The 21,093-nt window shown below is 40.1% G+C and overlaps 1 protein-coding gene across 1 annotated transcript in view; it reads left to right on the top strand.

The window, feature by feature from the left end:
• The window catches only part of LOC150085143 (BCAS3 microtubule associated cell migration factor-like), a 345,830-nt gene that overhangs the window by 142,639 nt on the left and 182,098 nt on the right, over positions 1 to 21,093 (top strand). The window contains exon 9 of the mRNA XM_090373846.1: positions 3,767 to 3,843. Within this exon, the coding sequence (XP_090229972.1) occupies positions 3,767 to 3,843 (77 nt within the window). The remainder of the gene's footprint in view (positions 1 to 3,766; positions 3,844 to 21,093) is intronic.

Genomic DNA, 21,093 nt, shown 5'->3' with positions numbered 1-21,093 from the left:
GTGTCAGTAGTGTCCTTGACAACCCTGCCAACCTTCGTATCGTCTGCAAACTTGGACATTAAGCCTGATATACCATCATCAATATCATTTATAAATACAGAAAACAATAAAGGCCCCAATACTGAACCCTGAGGGACTCCACTAATAACATTAGTCCACGATGAGCATTGTCCATTGATTACCACTCTCTGTCTTCTCCCCCTCAACCACCCCTTTATCCATAGCAGCAACTTGCCTCCAATGCCACACTGCTCCAATTTGTGCAGCAGTCTTCCATGTGCAACAGTATCAAAAGCCTTTCTAAGATCCAAGTATATAATATCAAAGTTATTCCCTGCATCCAGTTCTTTTGTGACTGCATCATAGTATCCAATCAAATTGGTCAGGCAAGACTTCCCCTTAACAAAACCATGCTGTGTCCTAGCTATAACTGAAGTCTTGTCTAGATGATCCTGCAGTGCTTCTTTCACCAGTGCCTCCATTAATTTTCCGGGAACAGAAGTTAAACTCACAGGTCTATAATTACTTGTGTCAGCCTTTGATCCCCCTTTGTGAATTGGGGTCACATTTGCACATCTCCAGTCAATGGGTACCTCCCCTGAGTCCAAGGAAGCTCTCATAATTATGGCTAAGGGTTTGCTTACCTCCTTTGCTGCCTCCTTTAATATAACTGGATAGATCCCATCCACCCCAGGTGCCTTTCTTGTGTTTATCTTCAACAATTTCTCCTCCACTTTGCTCTCAGTTATTACAAGATTCTCTAGCTTACTGCTAGAGTTGAATACACCTCTGGCATTCCCCTCGCTGAATAACTCCTCATGTGTGAATGTCGATGCAAAATATTCATTTAGTTTGTTAGCTACCCGAGCAGGGTCATCAACAGTTGACCCATCGATCTCAAGTGGACCAATCTGATTCATCCCCTTCCTTCTAGAGTTTACATAAGTAAAGAACTCTTTGCTGTTTTTCTTCGTATCCCTTGCCAAGGATCTCTCGTAATCTGCCTTCGCCTGCCTAACCTCCTTTGTAACTTGGTTACAGATCAACTTGTATCTATCATAGGCGTCCGTGTCACGTGTTAATTTGTATGTATCCCATGCATTTTTCTTCTCTGCCATATGCCTCATTAGTTCATCTGACAACCATTTAGGCCTAAACCTTGAACAATATTTCTTAGTTGGTATGTAAAGCCTAGTAGCTTCCACGATAAGTTCTTTGAATGCTTCCCATTTTGAATTTGCTGTTGGCAATATCATCAGTTGATCCCACTGTATAGAATTTAAATACTGTCTCAGTCCATTGTAGTCGCCTTTACGAAAGCAATACCCCTTCCCTTTACCCCTAATGGTAGTTACCTCTTTGAGTAACTCCCACTTCAGCACACTGTGATCACTGCCACCAAGTGGTTCATTTATCTGCAGATTCTTAATGCATGAAGAATCACTATTGATAATCAAATCAAGAGTATTACTCCCTCTAGTTGCCTCCCGAACATGCTGATGTAGAAAACAATCATCCAATAAATCCACAAAAGCCTTGCTACTTGCTACAGCAAGTTGTCCTAACTGCAGAGAAGCCTATCTGGCATTTTCCAAGGGGTGTCCCCTCTGGAAATGGGAAAAAAATGTACAGCAGTACAAAATTGAACACAATGTCACCTACCAAGAAGCCAAAAAGTCCTTTCCAGCCCTGAATGCTAATAAACCAAGCTATGCTCAAGTAATCAAAAAACAAATATCAATTGCAACCCAAACAGTGGTAACCACACCACCAAATGAATCACTATCTGATTGAGCAAAGTCAGTATTGGCCACCATTCCACCAAATCAAACAGCAAGCAAAAAAAGTAAAGCTATAAATTTGTACAGTAACCAGCATATTTATATTCCGGTTACTGTACAACCAGATACCACCCCACAGCGAATCACTACAGTACCCACTTCTGATGCAAACCAAACAGACAGCATGGACTTAGAAGATAGCTCACAGCAAGATGAACAGGTATTAGAACTATTCACTAACGAGGATATGGACATGGGAAACCCTTCTTTCCAAAGAAAGGAAAAGGGAAACCTAAGTGAAACAAACATTTAGCCCATTTTGGGCCAAATGTTTCTGTACCCAGAACAGAAATTAAACTAACTGGTCTGTAATTACTCGTGTCACCCTTCAATCCCCCCTTAACATCACTATAGTTAGGTGTATTGTGGCCTTGCTGTCCTTGCATCATAAAGCCTACAAATAAACAACAACAAACTCTCTCTCTCTCTCTCTCTCTCTCTCTCTCTCTCTCTCTCTCTCTCAGGTCAAACAGTCATCCTGAAGAAGCACTGCATAGCACTGATTGTTAACTCCACTGATATTGACATCAACAACATTATATTCTGTATCCCTTCATCAATGTCATTTAAGAATTTCAAAAAAAAAAAAAAAAAAAAAATGCTAGTAATGGTTCCTGTGAAGCCATGCTTTTTAAGCTAGCCCAGTCGGTAGAGTAACCATTAATCACATCCCTCTACCTTCTATGCTGTATCAACCCAGCTTATACAGTAAGCTGTCATTTGGGACTGAGTCAAATGCTTTTCTGAAATCTAAGTAAAAGATGTTGAAATGTATCTAGTACCACACCAGAGGTAGTGTTTCTGTATCAACTGGTGCATTAATAACATTAAACAGTAGAAAGACAACTAAGAAGTACTATCAGTTATTGTTAATGTTGTTGTTTTCTGTGACAGTAGCTGGTAGCATTTCAGCTGGCATAGAATGAAATCGATCTTTAACTTATTAAAGGGATCACAGATAATTTTCGGATATTTCTCTACTTCACACAAAGCAGACAGTATTATCAGAAGTGTAACCAAACCCCTCTTAAGAAATTAAAGACTGATTTTGCTCTGTTTAGGCAAAATTAGAGTAAAAGCAGTTTTTAATACATCACTTTTTTTTTTTTTTTTTTTAAATAGCATTGTCATTATTAAAAGCATTTTTAAAATACTATGCAGTAAATTTTCTTCCTTATACAAGGTATTAAAATAATAGAACAAATAAACATGACTATATTTGAATTCTATAAATTTGACAGACCAATAATCAAATAAGAAGGTACATAAAAAAAAAAAAACGTGCTTCATAATATGAGATACTTTTATGTGCAAACTTCAGTTTGCCATTATAGCTACATACAGAATGATGCTTTTCTACTATTTCTAAGATAGTCAGATAAAAGGTTAATGGTAATGCATAAATCTGAATATGTCTAAATGGATAAATTTGGGGAATTAGTATCATTAAAGAGAAAAAAAAAAGTTTTAAATCAACTTATAGCAGTTACCCATAGCAATAATTCAAGAGGTAGATGAGAGGTTGAAAGGCCATGTAAAAGATGGGTGGTGGGGGTGGGAGACCATATAACATTTGAAATAGAATAAACCAGAGCCTATCTTAAGTGAAAAAGAATTGTCCGTAACTGTTCTTTGTTATAGTTTTAATGATTGCTATTTAGATTTCATTTTTATTTATATAGCTCTGTATTTTATAATGGACAGTAGGAAAAATTAATTGGAATAATTTTTATTTCGTTATTGTTTAACATTTCTTTATTTCCTTTGTGCTGGAACTGAAAACTCTGGGAGATGTAACTTTCTGTTTTGTCAAATCTTGTTTTGTTTTTCATCTAAGTTACTTCATTTTTTTCCATTAAAAGTTAGTTACTAATTTATTGAAGGCTATTAAGTCTTTCTTCTGATAAAATCAATTCTTTTTTAAGGCTGCTATCCATCTCCAGGACCAAATGTTAATCCAGTAGCACTGGGTGCACGCTGGTTAGCCTTTGCAGACAGAAAGGTACAAATTGCCTGTTGTGTTTTTGTTATAATTGAATTATTGCTGTTTTGATATTAAATAGCACATTTAGTAATTAGTCAAACTTCAATTTAAGTAAATTAAAATATTTCTTTGTAGAAAAGAGATTCATTTGACTTGTATGTGTGTGTGTGTATATAATTGTGTGTGTGTGTGTGTGTGTGTGTGTGTGTGTGTGTGTGTGTGTGTGTGTGTGTGTGTGTGTGTGTGTGTATCAGAGAAGTAGTAGTGGCATGTCATGCAAGAAAGCAAGTGTATGAGCTTATGCAGCATCAGCCAAAAAAAAAAAAAAAAAAAATCACACCATTCCCTCCAAATGTCTGTCCAGTTCCACCTTAAATTTATTTAACCTATCAACTTCCACAACGACAGATGGAAGTTTGTCACAGCAATTAACCACCCGCTAGCTAAAGGCAAATTTCCACACATCTATTGTACGTCTGTCTTTCCTTAATTTGAATTTATGCCCCCTTAGGTTCGTAATCTGAACAAGTGGAAGGATCCCATCAGAATTCAGCGTGCTCAACCCATTCAAGACCTTATACACCTCAATCAGATCACCTTGCAGGTGCCTAGTCTCCAGCCACTGCAATTTGCAGAACTTAAGCCTCATGGTAAGAGGATCCTTTCATTCCCCTCACCAATCTTGTTGCTCTTCTCTGTACACACTCAAGCAAATCTACATCCTTCCTAAAATGAGGCCTCCAGACCTGCACGCAGTACTTGAGGCGTGGCCTGACCATTGCCTTATACAGAGGGACAATCACCTCCTTTTCCCTGCTAGCAAAATTCCTGTATATCATTGACAACACCCCCCACGACCTGCCCTCGCAGCCTGTCTGCATTGCTCAGAAAACTTCATATCTGACTGCACAATTACTCCCTGCTCTTTTTCATTTTCTACCACCTTAAGTGTAATACCACACAGTTGGTACGTTTCTCTGGGGTTACTTCTACCCATATGCAATACTTTGCATTTTTCAATGTTAAACTTCAGTTGCCACTTCTCAGCCCATCTGCCCAAATTTTCTAGATCTTGTTGCAGTAACACTGCCATTCTTATCTGTTATCCCAACTGGACATATTATCTAGATGATCTGGGGGGCAGAGACGTTTCAAGTGAGCGGGTAGCTAATGCCAGGGAGGAGAGCCTAAAAAACTTCAAGGGTTGTGTTAGGGTTGTTAAATATACAAGAACAGTAAGTCTTAATTGTTTATACAGTAATATTAGAAGTGTCGTCAATAAAATGAGCAAATTCAAACTGCTGTTTAAAACAAACAAGTAACGCGGACATAATAGGGCTTATGGAGAAGTGGTGCCACCCAGAAATTGGGGATGATGAGTTTCAGTACGGCTTGTATAATGTATTTAGGAAGGATAGGGTAGATAGGGCTTAGAGGGGAACAGGTATCCTGTGTGTTATCAGACACTCAGCCTAAAACACTGATGGATCCAATATCTCTCTATTACAGAAGATTTAGGAGAAGTCCAGTTGGCATGCCTCCCTACAACCCACTCATGCACACCTTCTTGATGGTAAGCCCTGTTACTTAGGTGGCAACGAACATGTAGAGTGGTTCTCTTCAAGACGCCTGGTCAGCGTGAAGAGGAAAAGACCAAACCCTCCAGCATATGACAGCACGACAAAGCAAATGGCCCTCAGTCCCCAGCAGCTTTCACTCTCCCTCTTACAGCAGCGAGAGGATCAGAGTGGAAGCAGAGGGTGCTAAGAATCTCTGGGTACGACCAGGCTGCCATGCACGGAAACTGAACTTGGCCTGTTATAACGTAAGATCCCTCATCGGTGAAGACAGGATATTAGAGCTGGAAAAGGAATTAGAAAATGTGAATTGGAATATCATCGGTTTGGCTGAAACAAGAAGAAGAAATGAATCACTTATAAGTTTATCAAGTAGAAATCTGCTGTACACCAATGGAAACAGTGAAAGGAGTGAAGGTGGAGTTGGGTTTCTGATCCATAAAGATTTTAAAAACAACATTTTGGAATTCAAAAGTACATCACCAAGGGTGTCAAGACTAATACTCAAGATTTCTAAGAGGTACAAGCTAAAGATTATAATGATTTATGCACCAACATTGAGCCATGATGATGAAGAGGTTGAAGAAATGTACACTGAAATTGAGAGTCTTCTAGATGAGCAGAAAACCCACTACACTATTATTATGGGGGACTAAAATGCTAAGGTTGGAAAAAGGCAACACAGCGCAGAAAGAGGAAATTTTGTAATTGGAGAAATAAATAAAAGAGGTGAAAGACTTATGGAATTTGCAGAATCTCAAGGACTGTCAGTAATGAACACTTTTTTCAAGAAAAGGGTGAACAGAAAGTGGACATGGAAGAGTCCAAATGGATAAACAACTAATGAAGTCGACTTCATCCTCACTAACAGAAGATATATTGTGAATGATGTTACCATCCTGAATAAGGTAAATGTTGGAAGTGATCACAGAATGGTAAGATGTACACTTGATATAGATGTAGGAAAGGAAAAAACTGACTCGAGTAAATAATACAAAGGTCTTTGAGATAACAGAGGAGGAGAAAAAGCAGTATGTACTGGAACTTAAGAACAAGTTTGAGCTTCTGCAGACTGCTCAGGACCAAGATATCGACGAGGAATATTACAACTTTCTGAAAGTGATAAAGCCCAAGAAACTTATAGGGAAAAAGAAATCCAAAGAAGAAAAAATTAGTCAAGAAACACTTGTCACAATGAACCGAAGACGACAAATGAAGAGGAAGAAAAACACTGACAGGTAGAAAATTGAGTATACTGAGTTATGCAAAGCCATTAGAAAGAGACTCAGAGAGGTCATAAGAAGATTTAACACAAGAAAAGTAGAACAAGCATTAAGGGAAAACAAAGGATTTAAATCAGTAGCCATGAGCAGTAATACAGAAAGACAAATGATACTGAAACTGAAGAATAGCGATGGTGTACTTATAAACAGCAGAGAAGGCATAATTCAAATAGCAGAAGACTACTATAGAGAATTATACAAGGGTCTCATCATGTACTCCCTCCTATCGTGTCTGGGCAGAATGGCAGACACTTTTAAATTCAACCCTAACTCACGGCTTTTTTTCAGCATTGACTTATACTTTTTAAGTAATTCCGTCGGTCTCCTACTCTTAATATCATTAGTTTTTTTCTTTTATTTTTTTTTTATGAAAACCCCAAACACAAAAGGTATCAAAACCTATAGTACTTAGTACCGTGCATGGGTTGAAGGAGAAGTATGGGGGGAGGGAGATGCCGAAACTTTGCTCTAGAGAATAAACATGGGATTCACCACTTCAAGCCTCCAATAGTGCCAACTTGGACAACAATATCACTTTTTGTGCCCTTATATCACCTTTTAAGGGCACTCTTTGTGCCCTTAAAAGATGATATATGCTTTTCAACGTCATCAACTTTTGCCCCTGGCAGACATACCCTGGTCCTATTCCATCTATCCTTTTTACCCAATATATTCCCCGTCTCCCTGACAATAGAGTCACCGACGATAACTAACTCCTGTGGGACCAGCACATTCTGCCTTGGAGATTGCCGCTGTTTTGCCTGATGCCCAGGAGTGAGCTCTGGCATTGAGTTGGGCAGCTGAGAGTTTGACAAGCCCCTCATATTAATTCCTTCGAGGGCATCTACCCTACACCTCAAGCTCTCATAGATGCCCATCAGAACGCTGACTTGACTCCTAATTTCTAGACACTCTCTGCACCTGGCACACACAAAGACATCCTCCTTGGCTAGATCATGTTCCGTTCCAGATAATTCAGCAAACATTTCACAAGTTGCAAATTTTTTTAGGCTGTGTGATGCGTTGGAGAATCGTCCCTCTCCTCAGTTCTCCCCCGAGTCACAGCACTCCTGTCACTTTGTGCCTGTTGCTTTTCTGCTCTAAACTGGGGCATGATATTTTAAATTAATAAGATCAATAAATTTAATTAAATAATTCTCAATACTACACTATCTAATAGAATCCAAAATGCAGGAATGCGAATTATGCATATAATTTTACGTTAGAGCTACCTAGTTACCACGATTAAAAATTTGAATTCCCTACCACTCTATACAAAAACAATGGCTGCAGGATTTGAACGAAACAACGGTTTTACGTATATTAAGTAGTTTTTTTTTTGGTAGTAGTTGTTGGCGCATCGGCTTCTGTGGCCATAATGCACCTCCCAAGGTTTTTGCTGTACTTTGATCCGAGCCCGAGGTGGGATTCGAACCCGCAACCTTTGGGTTGCTAGGTAGGCACTTTACCTACCCGGCTAGCCGGTCGGCATATTAAGTAGTAATCTACAAAAACTCTTATCTAAATTAAAAATAAAAATGACCAGCGTATCTAGAACTATATGGCAACTTATAAAGTTCAATATAAAATAACAATTAGGTAAATAAAATGGCAAACGCTTATCACTTTTTCGGAGCCTGTAATTCACAGCTGTAATTTTTAAAGAGAGTCAGCGCCCTCTCTAGGGAATATTTTGTGTAATAAGGATAGTTGGAATAGGGCCAAGTCATGTCTGCAAGGGGTAAGAGTTAGTGATATTGTAGAATACTCTATAGAACCTTAATTTGGCCCTGCTTGGATTATTGATCACGTGGTTCTGATTCCACAAAGGAAAGTTCACTATTATATGTACATACCATCCAGCATAGTGCCCTTAGCATGGTTGTATTAGTAATGACTGCATGGTGCAAGAAAGCCTATGGCTTATAAAAAAACCAAATAAAACAATGATAAAAAATAAATAAAAATAAATAATAATAATTAGTAAAAGAAAAGTAAATTAAACCTATCATCCTATGCGCTTCCCTGACCCGAAGGTACTATCCGGATGACCTTTGAATTTCCCCAAACTGTCAGCCTCTACCACCCATGTAAGCAACTTATTCCAGTAATTTATAACTCGTTGGCTAAAATAAAACTTCCTGCAGTCCAATCTAAACATTTCCTGACATAACTTGAATTTATATCCCCTAGTTCTAGCATCATTTATAACCTTGAAAATTCTGTCCTCATTCATTTTACTGATGCCTCTCACAGCCTTAAACACCTCAATCAAATCTCCTGTAAGGTGTCTAGTTTCCAAACTCTGCAACCCACATATTCGAAGTCTTTCTTTATGGACACCCTTTTGCCGATCTCACCAGGCGAGTTACTCGTCTTTGCACCCTTTCAAGAAGCTCGATGTCTTTCTTTAGGTGCGGTCTCCATACTTGAACACAGTATTCCAAGTCCACAGCTTTTATATTGAGGCAAATGAACCTCTGCACCTCAGGAGAAAATCTCGACTGTGTAACTATGCGGCAAAAATTAAATGTATTCTATCTTACCCCAGCTTGGAGTACCTGTTTGATCCTAAATATACCATGCCATACCACAATAAATCTATGCACTTTTTTTTTTGTTTCATGGAAGAACTTCAATTAGAAGAACTCATGCACAGATGGGACAGTAATCTAGCTTATCTTCCAAGATGTTTCTACTCCTGAATCTCCCTGGATTCAATTCCCACCTCTTTGTGACAATTTCTTTCTAAGGTGGGGAAAATTCGACCTAGCAAACAGCTACTTGAAGCCGTGTAACTTGGAAAACTCAGAGAAACTAGATATCTACATTGATAGCTCCAAAACAGATGTGGCTGTAGGTGTTGCAGCAGTTTCTTCTCTCCCCCCCCCCCCCACTGACTGTATCTCTTCCAACCGAATGCAGTATTTATACTGCAGAATTGTATGCAGTAAAATTTGCCCTAAATAACATAACCACCATTTCCAGCAAGCTCTGATGAAGTGATTCTGAAAAGATTCTGCATCAGTTATTCCCTTCCAACTCATCTATATTTGCTTATAGGAGTGAACCCTCCTTGGTGTTCTTTCTGCCAATCTCAGCTAACAATCAAATATATCCTCATTGAATGTCCTCAACAGTCAAGTATCTGGAAATTCAGCTTTAGCCCTCTAACTTGCAGGAACCGTTAACTTTGTTACACATTCTTGGCAATGATGCCAATTTTGAAGAACTGTTTCAACATTGATGAAGGTATATCAGGCTTAGTGTCGAAGTTTGCTGATGATACAAAGGTTGGCAGGGTTGTTAATGACAGTAATGGCAGTGTGCTACTGCAACAGGATCTAGAAAATTTGGGCAGATGGGCTGAGAAGTGGCAACTGAAATTTAACAACTACAAATGCAAAGTACTGCATTTGGGTAAAGTAACCCCAGAGGAATGTACCAACTGCCGACTGGGCCAACCAGGTGGGTAAAGTGCCTGCTTGGCAACCCAAAGGTTGCGGGTTTCAATCCCGCCTCAGGCTTGGATCAGAGTAAAATGGTTGTCAGATGAACTAATGAGACATATGGCAGAGAAGAAAAATGCATGGGATACATACAAATTAATGGGTGATATGGAAGCCTATACGTTGATATACGTTGGTCTGTAACCAAGTCACAAAGGAGATTAGGCAGGCAAAGGCAGATTATGAGAAATCCTTGGCAAAGGATGCAAAGAAAAACAGAAAAGAGTTCTTTACCTATTTAAACTCAAGAAGGAAAGGGATGAATCAGATTGGTCCACTGGATGTTGATGGTTCAACAGTTGAGGATCCAGCTCAGGTGGCTAACAATCTAAACGAGTATTTTGCATCTACATTCACACATGAGGAGTTATTCAGGAAGGGGAATGTCGTAGGTGAAGTAAACATTGGCAGTGAGCTAGTTGATTTTCTAATAACTGAGAGGAAAGTGGAGGAGAAATTGTTGAGGATAAACATAAAAAAAGCACCCGGGGTGGATGGGATCTATCCAGTTATATTAAAGGAGGCAGCAAAGGAAGTAAGCAAACCCCTAGCTATAATTATGAGAGCTTCTTTGGACTCAGGGGAGGTACCCATGGACTGGAGATGTGCAAATGTAACCCCAATTCACAAAGGAGGATCAAAGGCTGACACAAGTAATTATAGACCTGTTAGTTTAACTTCGGTTCCAGGAAAATTAATGGAGGCACTGGTTAAAGAAGCACTGCAGGATCATCTGGACAAAAATTCAGTTATAGCTCAGACACAGCATGGGTTTGTTAAGGGCAGGTCTTGTCTGACCAATTTGATTGGATACTATGATGTAGTCACGAAAGAGCTGGATGCAGGGAATAACTTTGATATTATATATTTGGATCTTAGAAAGGCTTTTGATACTGTTGCGCATGGAAGACTGCTGCACAAATTGGAGAAGTGTGGCATTGGAGGCAAATTGCTGCTATGGTTCAAGGGATGGTTGAGTGGCAGAAGACAGAGAGTGGTAATCAATGGACACTGCTCAACGTGGACTAATGTTATTAGTGGAGTTCCTCAGGGTTCAGTGTTGGGTCCATTGTTGTTTTCTGTATTTATAAATGATATTGATGATGGTGTATCAGGCTTAATGTCCAAGTTTGCAGACGATACAAAGGTTGGCAGGGTTGTTAAGGACACTACTGATACTATGCTGCTGCAACAGGATCTGGAAAGGTTGAGCAGATGGGCTGAGAGGTGGCAAATGAAGTTTAACATTGACAAATGTAAAGTACTACATATGGGAAACAGTAACCCCAGATCAACGTATCAACTCTGTGGTACTACGCTGACAGTGGTAGAGAATGAAAAGAACCTGGGGGTAATTGTGCAGGCAGATATGAAGTTCTCTGAGCAGTGCAGACGAGCTGCAAGAGTAGCTCATGGTGTCTTGTCAATGATATACAGGAATTTTTCTAGCAGGGACAGGGATGTGATTATTCCCTTGTATAAGGCATTGGTCAGGCCACACCTTGAGTACTGTATACAGGTCTGGAGGCCTCATTTCAAGAAGGATGTAGAGCTGCTCGAACGAGTACAGAGAAGGGCAACAAGATTAGTGAATGGAACAAAGGGTTGCTCTTACGAAGAAAGGCTTAAGTTTTGCAAATTACAGAGCCTGGAGAGTAGGCATCGGCGAGGTGATCTGATAGAGGTGTATAAGGCTTTGAATGGCTTGAGCATGCTCTGGGATTCTAACTCTTGCTCAGAATAATCACCTGAGAGGGCATAAATTCAAATTGAGGAAGGACAGATGTCGGATAGATGTGCGGAAATTTGCCTTTAGCCAGCGGGCAGTTGGTTTGTGGAATAGACCCCCATCGCTTGTTTTTGAAGTTGATAGCCTAAATAAATTTAAGGCTCAGCTAGACAGGTATTTCGAACGAACGGAGGGGTGAAATGGGAGTAGTGGTTGTTTTTTTTTTTTTTTTTTTGGCTGATGCTGAATAAGCTTGCTTTCTTGCATCATATGCCTCTACTAATGCTAATGTTAAATGCTAAAGTTTGCAGACGATACAAAGGTTGGCAGGGTTGTTAAGGACACTACTGATACTATGCTGCTGCAACAGGATCTGGAAAGGTTGAGCAGATGGTCTGAGAGGTGGCAAATGAAGTTTAACATTGACAAATGTAAAGTACTACATATGGGAAACAGTAACCCCAGATCAACGTATCAACTCTGTGGTACTACGCTGACAGTGGTAGAGAATGAAAAGAACCTGGGGGTAATTGTGCAGGCAGATATGAAGTTCTCTGAGCAGTGCAGACGAGCTGCAAGAGTAGCTCATGGTGTCTTGTCAATGATATACAGGAATTTTTCTAGCAGGGACAGGGATGTGATTATTCCATTGTATAAGGCATTGGTCAGGCCACACCTTGAGTACTGTATACAGGTCTGGAGGCCTCATTTCAAGAAGGATGTAGAGCTGCTGGAACGAGTACAGAGAAGGGCAACTAAGATTAGTGAATGGAACAAAGGGTTGCTCTTACGAAGAAAGGCTTAAGTTTTGCAAATTACAGAGCCTGGAGACTAGGCATCGGCGAGGTGATCTGATAGAGGTGTATAAGGCTTTGAATGGCTTGAGCATGCTCAATGCCGATGGGATTCTTCCTCTTGCTCAGAATAATCACCTGAGAGGGCATAAATTCAAATTGAGGAAGGACGGATGTCGGATAGATGTGCGGAAATTTGCCTTTAGCCAGCGGGCAGTTGGTTTGTGGAACAGACTTCCATCCCTTGTCGTGGAAATTGATAGCCTAAACAAATTTAAGGCTCAGCTGGACAGGTATTTCGAACGAATGGAGGGGTGAAATGGGAGTAGTGGTTTTTTTTTTTTTTTGGTTGATGCTGAATAAGCTTGCTTTCTTGCATCATATGCCTCTACTAATGCTAATGCTAAAATGCAGAAACTTTGGGAGGTGCATTATGGCCACAGAAGCCAATGCGCCAACAACCAAAAAAAAAAAAAAAAAAAAAAAAACGTACCAACTGTGTGGTACTACCCTTAGGGTGGTAGAGAATGATCAAGCAGCAGAAACAGTATGTCTATGAGAAAGCGAGTGGAGAGACTCTGTTAGAGATGAATCATTAATTAACCTAACTGCCCTCTTCTGAATGGAATCAAGAAGCTTGAGAGAGGTTTTGGGGGCACTACCCCAGATGTGGGGAACAATATTCCATGGCAGGGCGGATTTGCGATTTATACAGAGTGAGCAGCTGTTTGGAAGAAAAGTAACGCTGAGAGCAAAAGAGAAAACCAAGTTTTTTAGATGCAGAGGAAGCAATATTTGTAATGTGCTTGTGCCAAGAGAGATTAGAAGTCAGGGTAATCCCCAAAAGAGATATATCATTTTGCCTAGAAATCAGAGTGTCACTAAAGATAAGCATAGGAGCAGAAGTATCCGTTTTGCGAGATATAAGACAAGACTGAGTTTTAGAAGGGTTGAAATCAACTAAGTTGTCTTTGCCACCTGAAGATCGGCATTTAAGGATTTGGTAGCAGATTTTCGAGAAGTTGAAACTGATTGAGCAGGACAAGGTTTCTCAAAATGGAAAGTGGAATGCAATGTGCTATCATCGACAAAACTATGGACAGGATTTCCAGTCAATGGAAGAAGGTCATTAATATACAAGAGGAAAAGAGTGGGGGACAGAACTGAACCTTGGGGGACACCGGCATTAGTGAAGAAGTTAGAAGACAGAGAGCCATCTACCATCACCCTCAGTGAGTGATCAGAGAGAAAACTGGATAACCAGTTACTAAAAACAGTTGCCACACCATAAGATGGAAGCTTGTTTAAGAGACCTTTATGCCAAACACGATCAAAAGCCTTTGAGAAGTCAAGAGCAACTACTTATGTTTCACAGAACCTTTCCATTGAATTAGTCCATAAATGGGTAACATAAGCCAGGATATCACCAGTGGGTCGACACTGATGGAATCCATACTGGCGATCGTTGATCAGACGGAAGGTTTCTAGGTAGTTTAAGAGTTGGTGGTTAATTGATTTCTCCATTAGTTTAGAAAGAGGAGAAGTAATTGCAATGGGACGATAATTGGCTGGGAGGGATTTGTCACCCTTTTTAGGAACTGGCTGGATATGAGCAAATTTCCAAGCAGAAGGAAAAACACCTTTGGAATAAGAAAGTGAAAAAAGGCGACAAAGAATAGGAGTAAGTTCAGGAGCACAGGTTTTGAGAACAAGTGTAGAAATACCATAATGACCTGGAGCTTTCTTAGCATCAAGATTCATCAAAATCCTTCTGATATCCTTTTGATGGAAGACCACAGGAGGCATTGAATGGAGCGTGTTGGGAATGGTGGGAGGTGTTTTACCAAGATCATTAATACATGAGCTGGAAGAAAAATGGGATGCTAGCAGGTCAGCTTTGTCCTTGGCTGAAGTGACAACAGAACCATCTGGTTTGGACAGAGGTGGGAGCAGATATTGGCAAAAGTTGCGGCCAATAGCTTTGGCAAGAGACCAGAATGCTCGGCTACCGTTAGGGCAAGAAGCAAGTTTTCTACTCTTAGCCTGTTCAAACTCTATTTTGGACTAAATAATAAGTGCTTTACAATTGTTGCGAGCTTTGGTGTAGGCAGAAAATGAAACTGAAGAATTAGAAACAAGCCGATTACGATATGCAACATTCTTCTCTTGAACAGCCTTAGCACATTTATTGGAAAACCAAGGTTTAGATAAAGGACGAGATTTTAAAGTGGAGTGTGGGATAAAGGATTCTATTCCTGCAAGAATAATTTCACTGACACGATCTGAGCAAACGTTGACATCAGAAGTTTTGAAACAGTAATCCGACCAAGGAAAAGAAGAAAAGAAGTCTCGCAGGTCATTAGCATTAGCATTAGTAGAGGCATTTGATGCAAGAAAGCAAGCTTATGCAGCATCAGCCAAAAAAAAAAAAAAAAAACCCCACTTCCACTTCACCCCTCTGTTCGTTCAAAATACCTGTCCAGCTTGAGCCTTAAACTTATTTAGGCTATCAACCTCCACCACAAGGGATGGCAGTCTGTTCCACCAACCAACCACCCGCTGGCTAAAGGCAAATTTCCGCACGTCTATCCTACATCTGTCTTTCCTCAATTTGAATTTATGCCCTCTCAGGTGATTTTTCTGAGCTAGAGGAAGAATCCCATCAGCATTGAGCATGCTTAAACCATTCAAGGCTTTATACACCTCTATCAGATCACCTCGCTGGTGCCTAGTCTCCAGACACAGTAATTTGCAAAACTTAAGCCTTTCTTTGTAAGAGCACCCCTTTGTTCCATTCACTAATCTTGTTGCCCTTCTCTGTACTCGTTTCAGCAGCTCTACATCCTTCTTGAAATGAGGCCTCCAGACCTGTATACAGTACTCTAGGTGTGGCCTGACCATTGCCTTATACAATGGAATAATCACCTCCTTATCCCTGCTGGAAAAATTCCTGTATATCATTGACAATACTCCATGAGCTACTCTTGCAGCCCGTCTGCACTGTCAGAGAACTTCATATCTGCCTGCACAATCACCCCCAAGTCCCTTTCATTCTCTACCACTGTCAGTGTAGTACCACAGAGTTGATACGTTGCTCTGGGGTTGCTTTTTCCCATGTGTAGTACTTTACATTTGTCAATGTTAAACTTCATTTGCCACCTCGAAGCCCATCTGCTCAACCTTTCCAGATCCTGTTGCAGCAGCATAGTGTCAGTAGTGTCCTTGACAACCCTGCCAACCTTTGTATCATCTGCAAACTTGGACATTAAGCTTGATATACCATCATCAATATCATTTATAAATAGAGAAAACAATAATGGACCCAACACTGAGCCCTGAGGGACTCCACTAATAACATTAGTCCACGATGAGCAGTGTCCATTGATTACCACTCTCTGTCTTCTCCCCCTCAACCACCCCTTTATCCATAGCAGCAATTTGCCTCCAATGTCACACTGCTCCAATTTGTGTAGCAGTCTTCCATGTGCAACAGTATCAAAAGCCTTTCTAAGATCCAAGTATATAATATCAAAGTTATTCCCTGCATCCAGTTCTTTTGTGACTGCATCATAGTATCCAATCAAGTTGGTCAGGCAAGACTTCCCCTTAACAAAACCATGCTGTGTCTGAGCTATAACTGAAGTCTTGTCTAAATGATCCTGCAGTGCTTCTTTAACCAGTGCCTCCATTAATTTTCCTGGAACAGAAGTTAAGCTCACAGGTCTATAATTACTTGTGTCAGCCTTTGATCCTCCTTTGTGAATTGGGGTCACATTTGCACATTTCCAGTCTATGGGTACCTCCCCTGAGTCCAAGGAAGCTCTCATAATTATGGCTAAGGGTTTGCTTACTTCCTTTGCTGCCTCCTTTAATATAACTGGATAGATCCCATCCACCCCGGGTGCCTTTCTTGTGTTTATCTTCAACAGTTTCTCCTCCACTTTACACCCAGTTATTTCAAGATTCTGTAGCTTACTGCTAGAGTTGAATACACCTCTGGCATTCCCCTTGCTGAATAACTCCTCATGTGTGAATGTAGATGCAAAATATTCATTTAGTTTGTTAGCTACCTGAGCAGGATCATCAACAGTTGACCCATCAATATCAAGTGGACCAATCTGATTCATCCCCTTCCTTCTAGAGTTTACATAAGTAAAGAACTCTTTGCTGTTTTTCTTTGCATCCCTTGCCAAGGATTTCTCGTAATCTGCCTTCGCCTGCCTAACCTCCTTTGTAACTTGGTTGCATATCAACTTGTATCTATCATAGGCTTCTGTGTCATGTGTTAATTTGTAAGTATCCCATGCATTTTTCTTCTCTGCCATATGCCTCATTAGTTCATCTGACATCCATTTTGGCCTAAACCTTGAACAATATTTCTTAGTTGGTATGTAAAGCCTAGTAGCTTCCAAGATAAGTTCTTTGAATGCTTCCCATTTTGAATTTGCTGTTGGTAACATCATCAGTTGGTCCCACTGTATAGAATTTAAATACTGTCTCAGTCCATCGTAGTCGCCTTTACGGAAACAATAACCCTTCCCTTTACCCCTAATGGTAGTTACCTCTTTGAGTAAATCCCACTTCAGCACACTGTGATCACTGCCATCTAGTTGTTCATTTATCTGCAGATTCTGAATGCATGAAGAATCACTGCTGATAATCAAATCAAGAGTATTAATCCCTCTAGTTGCCTCCCGAACATGCTGATGTAGAAAACAATCATCCAATAAATCCACAAAAGCCCTGCTAGTGTGTGAGTAATCAGCCCCCAAATTCCAGTCAATATCTGGGAAATTAAAATCTCCCATTATAAGACTCTCTGATTTACTGGCCCACTCTATTTCCCTGTACAGTTCCTTATTATACTCATCAGAGTCATTAGGCCTATAGCACACTCCTACTCTCAATTTTGATCTCCCAATGCTTATGTCACACCAAACTGACTCAACACTGCACTGTCCAGCGATGTCGACTGGCTTCACTTCCTTGGTTTTTATGTGTTTCTTAACTAATAGCATAACCCCTCCCCCCTTCCTATCCTGTCTATCCTTTCTGTAGACGTTGTACTCCCCAAATTGCATTTCTGCATCCCTTATATCTGTGTGACACCACGTCTCTGATATCCCATTATATAAGGCCTATGTTAGACCACACTTGGAATACTGTGTTCAAGTATGGAGACCGCACCTAAAGAAAGACATCGAGCTTCTTGAAAGGGTGCAAAGAAGGGTAACTCGCCTGGTGAGATCGGCAAAAGGGCGTCCTTATGAAGAAAGACTTCGAATATGTGGGTTGCAGAGTTTGGAAACTAGACACCTTAGAGGAGATTTGATTGAGGTGTTTAAGGCTCTGAGAGGCATCAGTAAAATGAATGAGGACAAAATTTTCAAAATTATAAATGATGCTAGAACTAGGGGACATAAATTCAAGTTACGCGGGGTAATGTTTAGATTGGACTGCAGGAAGTTTTATTTTAGCCAGCGAGTTATAAATTACTGGAATAAGTTGCCTTCATGGGTGGTAGAGGCCGACAGTTTGGGGAAATTCAAAGGTCATCTGGATAGTACTTTCGGGTAAGGGAAGCGCATAGGATGATAGGATTAATTTCCTTTTTATTTAATTTTTAATTTCATTTTATTATTTTTATTTATTTATTAATTATTATTATTTATTTATTTATTTAATTTTTGTTTTTATCATTGTTTTGTTCGGATTTTTTTTTTTTTTTTTTTTGGCTGGTGCAGCATAAGCCATAGGCTTTCTTGCACCATACGGCCGTTACTAATACTAATACTAATACTATCCCAACAATATCTGCCTTTGATGTTTTGAGCAATACCTCAAATTCATCAAATTTATTTACTAAACTCCTAGCATTGGTGTACACCAAGTATACCTGCACCTGTTTCTATTCTTAGCTACCCTAACACAACCCATGTGTTTACTTGTACCGCAATGGCTCCCAGCAGTCTCTGAAATACCATGCATCTTGTTTTTCAGGCTTCTGCTCATTCTAATAGAAACAAGAATCTCTTTCACCTCTGCCAGTGGCTACTGTCAATCTATTGGTCTTTGTCTCCCCCCAAGCTAGCAGTTTTCCGACCCACCTAACACTGCCTCGATAGCATCAGCAAATATTCTTGCACCCTTTCTATTTAAGTGTATTCCATCCCTGTAGAAGCAATCTCTCCTGTTAACAAGTACAGTCCAGGCTGAAAAAAATTCTACCCCTTGAGCCTTGCACAATCTTTCCAGGGCCGAATTGATCGACAAGGCTCTCATCATATACTCCCTCCTATCGTGTCTGGGCAGAATTGCAGACACTTTCAAATTCAACCCTAATTCTCGGCTTTTGTTCAACAGTGACCTGTACTTGTTAAGTAATTCTGCCGGTCTCCTACTCTTAATATCGTTAGTGCCAACGTGTACAACTATATCACCTTTTGTGCCCTTAAAAGATGATATTCGCTCTACAACGTCATCAACCTTTGCCCCTGGCAGACATACCCTGGTCCTGTTCCACCTATCTTTTTTTACAAAGCATGTTCCCCGTTTCCCTGACAATAGAGTCACCAACAACTACTAGTTCCTTCGGGACCAGCGCATTCTGCCTTGGGGGTTGCCTCTGTGTCACGCGATGCCCAAGTGCAAGCTCTGGCGTTGATGTGGGCAGCTGAGAGCTTGATGGGCCCCTTCACCCCGTCATCCCATTTTGCATTCTTGTAATGCCAATCAACATGAGGTTGGGAATAGCCATGAGATAAAGGTTCCATTGGAGAAGAGACAATCACCAAGTTGTGATCTGAAGTGCCTAAAGGACCTCTCACTTCGACCGTGTACTTAGAAGGGTTGTTTGTGAGAAAAAAGATCAAGCATATTGGCTGTATGATTAGGATTGTACAGATACGTCCATGGGCACTGTTCTTCTGAATTGTCTTCTATAATTCCCGCTCTCTCTTTCAAAACAATCCGAACACGTGCCGCCACCAGTCAACATCTATTTACTGTCCAACTTCAAACCCACAGAACCAACTTTTCATCTTCCTCATTTATTCATTCAACTGCCGTTTTCTGGAACAACCTTCCTTCATACGTATTTCCTGAAAATTACAATCTACAGAAGTTCAAGTCCAATGTCAACAAATATCTTCTTTCGTCTTCTCAACCTCCAACCCAAGCACGGTACTAAGTACTATAGGTTCTAATACCTCTCGTGTTTGGAGTTCACATAAAAAAAAAAAAAAAAAGTAATTGTGCAGTTAAATATGAAGTTTTCTGAGTAATGCAGACAGGCTGCAAGAGCAGATCATGGGGTTTTGTCAATGATATACAGGAAAATTGCTAGCAGGGAAAAGTAGGTGATTATCCCTTTGTATAAGGCAATGGCGAAGCTATGCCTTGACTACTGCATACAGGTCTGGAGGCCTCATTTTAGGAAGGATGTAGATTTACTTGAGCGTGTACAGAGAGAAGGGCAGTATGATTGGTGAAGGGAATGAAGAGATCCTCTTACAAAGAGAGGCTTAAGTTTTGCCAATTGCTGCGGCTGGAGACTAGGCACCTACGAGGTGATCTGATTGAGGTTTATAAGGCCTTGAATGGGTTGAGCATGCTGAATTCTGATGGGATTCTTCCACTTGCTCAGATTACGAACCTAAGGAGGCATAAATTAAAATTGAGGAAAGACAGTTGTAGAATAGATGTGCGGAAATTTGCCTTTAGCCAGCGAGTGGTAAATTGCTGGAACAGACTTCCATCTGCCGTTGTGGAAGTTGATAGCTTAAATAAACTCAAGGAAGAACTGAACAAACATTTAGAGGGAATGGTTGCGTAAATTTTTTTTTTTTTTTTTTTTTTTGGCTGATGCTACATAAGCTCATACGCTTGCTTTCTTGCATCACATGCCTCTATTACTATTAATATTTAAGATGCCTAAATTTATATAATTGCTTCTGATCATCATATGGAAGATTCAGTCATAAGTAAATCCTAAACATGCACAATATGGCCCATGAGGCCCTTGTGTCAAAAACCCTCAAATATAGTGAAAACATCATATTGTAGAACAGTTACCACCTTTTAATGGCAGAAAAAGTAATTGCTCTGTATATTGGTACTAATAATATTAAGTATAGGCATTCTGAGGATTCACTTAACAAGTGTGAGTTAATATTGAGAAAAAGCTGTGCATTAGAGCCGAATTCGAAAGTGTAAGAAATTTTGCCAAGACACAAAACAGGGATTTTGGATTATATTGTGTCACTCAGATCAGCCCTGGAGAATAGTGCAAGGCTCAAGAGGTAGAATTTTTCTTAGCATGGCTGTGTTTTCCAACAGATGGGTTTGCATTTATAGAGATCAGATATATTGTGTAAT

Source organism: Mastigoproctus giganteus, chromosome 5 (assembly GCF_048544385.1).
Source record: "Mastigoproctus giganteus isolate SK-2022 chromosome 5, ASM4854438v1, whole genome shotgun sequence".
Taxonomy (NCBI): Eukaryota; Metazoa; Arthropoda; class Arachnida; order Uropygi; family Thelyphonidae; genus Mastigoproctus; species Mastigoproctus giganteus.
The sequence above is the reverse complement of the archived record's forward strand: the minus strand, read 5'-3'. Positions and strand labels throughout refer to the sequence as shown.